Source organism: Microtus ochrogaster, chromosome 15 (assembly GCF_000317375.1).
Source record: "Microtus ochrogaster isolate Prairie Vole_2 chromosome 15, MicOch1.0, whole genome shotgun sequence".
Classification (NCBI taxonomy): domain Eukaryota; kingdom Metazoa; phylum Chordata; class Mammalia; order Rodentia; family Cricetidae; genus Microtus; species Microtus ochrogaster.
In genome coordinates this window covers 3,950,922-3,952,359 of record NC_022017.1, presented here as the reverse complement: position 1 = coordinate 3,952,359, position 1,438 = coordinate 3,950,922, and the positions used below count along the sequence as shown (strand labels likewise).

The 1,438-nt window shown below is 53.0% G+C and overlaps 1 protein-coding gene across 6 annotated transcripts in view; it reads right to left on the bottom strand.

Moving 5' to 3' along the window:
* Pou6f1 (POU class 6 homeobox 1) overlaps positions 1-1,438 on the bottom strand; it is a 24,705-nt gene that overhangs the window by 4,616 nt on the left and 18,651 nt on the right. For all 6 annotated transcript variants that reach the window (XM_013348719.2, XM_026782622.1, XM_026782621.1 and 3 more), the window contains one exon: positions 649-790. In XM_013348719.2, coding sequence (XP_013204173.1) covers positions 649-790 — 142 coding nt within the window. The remainder of the gene's footprint in view (positions 1-648; positions 791-1,438) is intronic.

Below are 1,438 nucleotides of genomic sequence, written 5' to 3'. Positions count from 1 at the left end.
GAGCCACCATGTGGTTGCTGGGAATTGAACTCAGGACCTTTGGAAGAGCAGGCAATGCTCTTAACCACTGAGCCATCTCTCCAGCCCCCCGAGGTGATCTATTCTTAAGTCTGACTGCTCACCCTCTCCCACGCTCCCTAGTCTGGTCCCAGGCACACCTACTGGCTATCTGTCTTTCTCAGAACTGGGTGAGACCACACTGAGCTAGCCAGTGGCAAAGCGTGACTAGATGGACGGCTAAGCAGCCTCACTTCCACCATGTTCACAGCCACTCCAACAGGAAAGGGAGTAAGAAAGCCACCTCCTGGTAGAGGCTAAGAGACTCAGTGGGTAAAGACACTCGCCACTCAGCCTGAAGACCTGAGTGGGACCCACATGCACGCCGTGGATACTCACGCCCCACCCCTAATCCCAAACAAACAAATAAATGGAAAAGAAATTGAGAGTTACCATCTTTCTGCTTTGGGCCTTTACCCTTTCCTTTTGGACACCAGGAATTTATGGACTGACTTGGGACAGGGCCTCAGTAGGCTGGCCTTCAACTCCTGCACTCAAAGGCTCCTCCCATCCCAGTCCTAGAGCAGCTGGGACTAGAGGTGTTCCCTCCCGGTACCCCAGATCCACATTCCTCTTCTTCCAGTCACTTACTCGAGACCAGCTGACTGACGGTAGGGGTCTCGGAGCAGGTGATTGGGATGGGAGCTGAGGCAGAGGGCTTGACTCCTGAGGCCGGGCTGGTGATGACCACTGCAGGCTGAGGCACAGCCGGCGTCGGCTGGATAGGCTGCACCTGTGAGAAGAGACGCAAGCTCCATGACCCGTGCCTAACTTAGGGGGTCGCAATCCCTGGGAAGCCAGCACCAGGAGAGAGATGGACAGGAAATTCTGAGCTACCCAGGCACTCCCACCTGGGGCCATCCAAAAGCAGAACTAGAAGCTACCTGATAACATTAACAAGAGATGGGTTTGCTCTCTCTCCATGTCCAAAGCTGACCTCGAATTTATAATCCTCCTGCCTCCAAATGTTGGGATTACTGGTATGTATCAACACACCTGTCTTAATTCTTATTTTTTCTCTTATGCATCTGTGTTGCGTGTACACGTCTGCATGTATGTGGGTATGCATGTGTGCCACATGAGAGTGGAGATCCGAGGCTGACATTAAGGGTTCCACCTCATTCACCAAAGCAGTCTCTCTCAGTTGAGCTCAGAACTCACTGACATGGCTGGCTAGTGTGGCTAGCAGACTGCTCTGGAGTCCTCTGTCTCTGCCCTCTGAGTGCTGAGTTACACATGGCTACCACACTCACCCAACATTTACCTGGGTGCAGGGGATCCAAATTCCAGTCTGCAGAGAGCACAATGGGCATCTGGACCACTGATCCATCTACCTAGCCCACAATGGGCATCTGGACCACTGATCCATCTACCTAGCCCA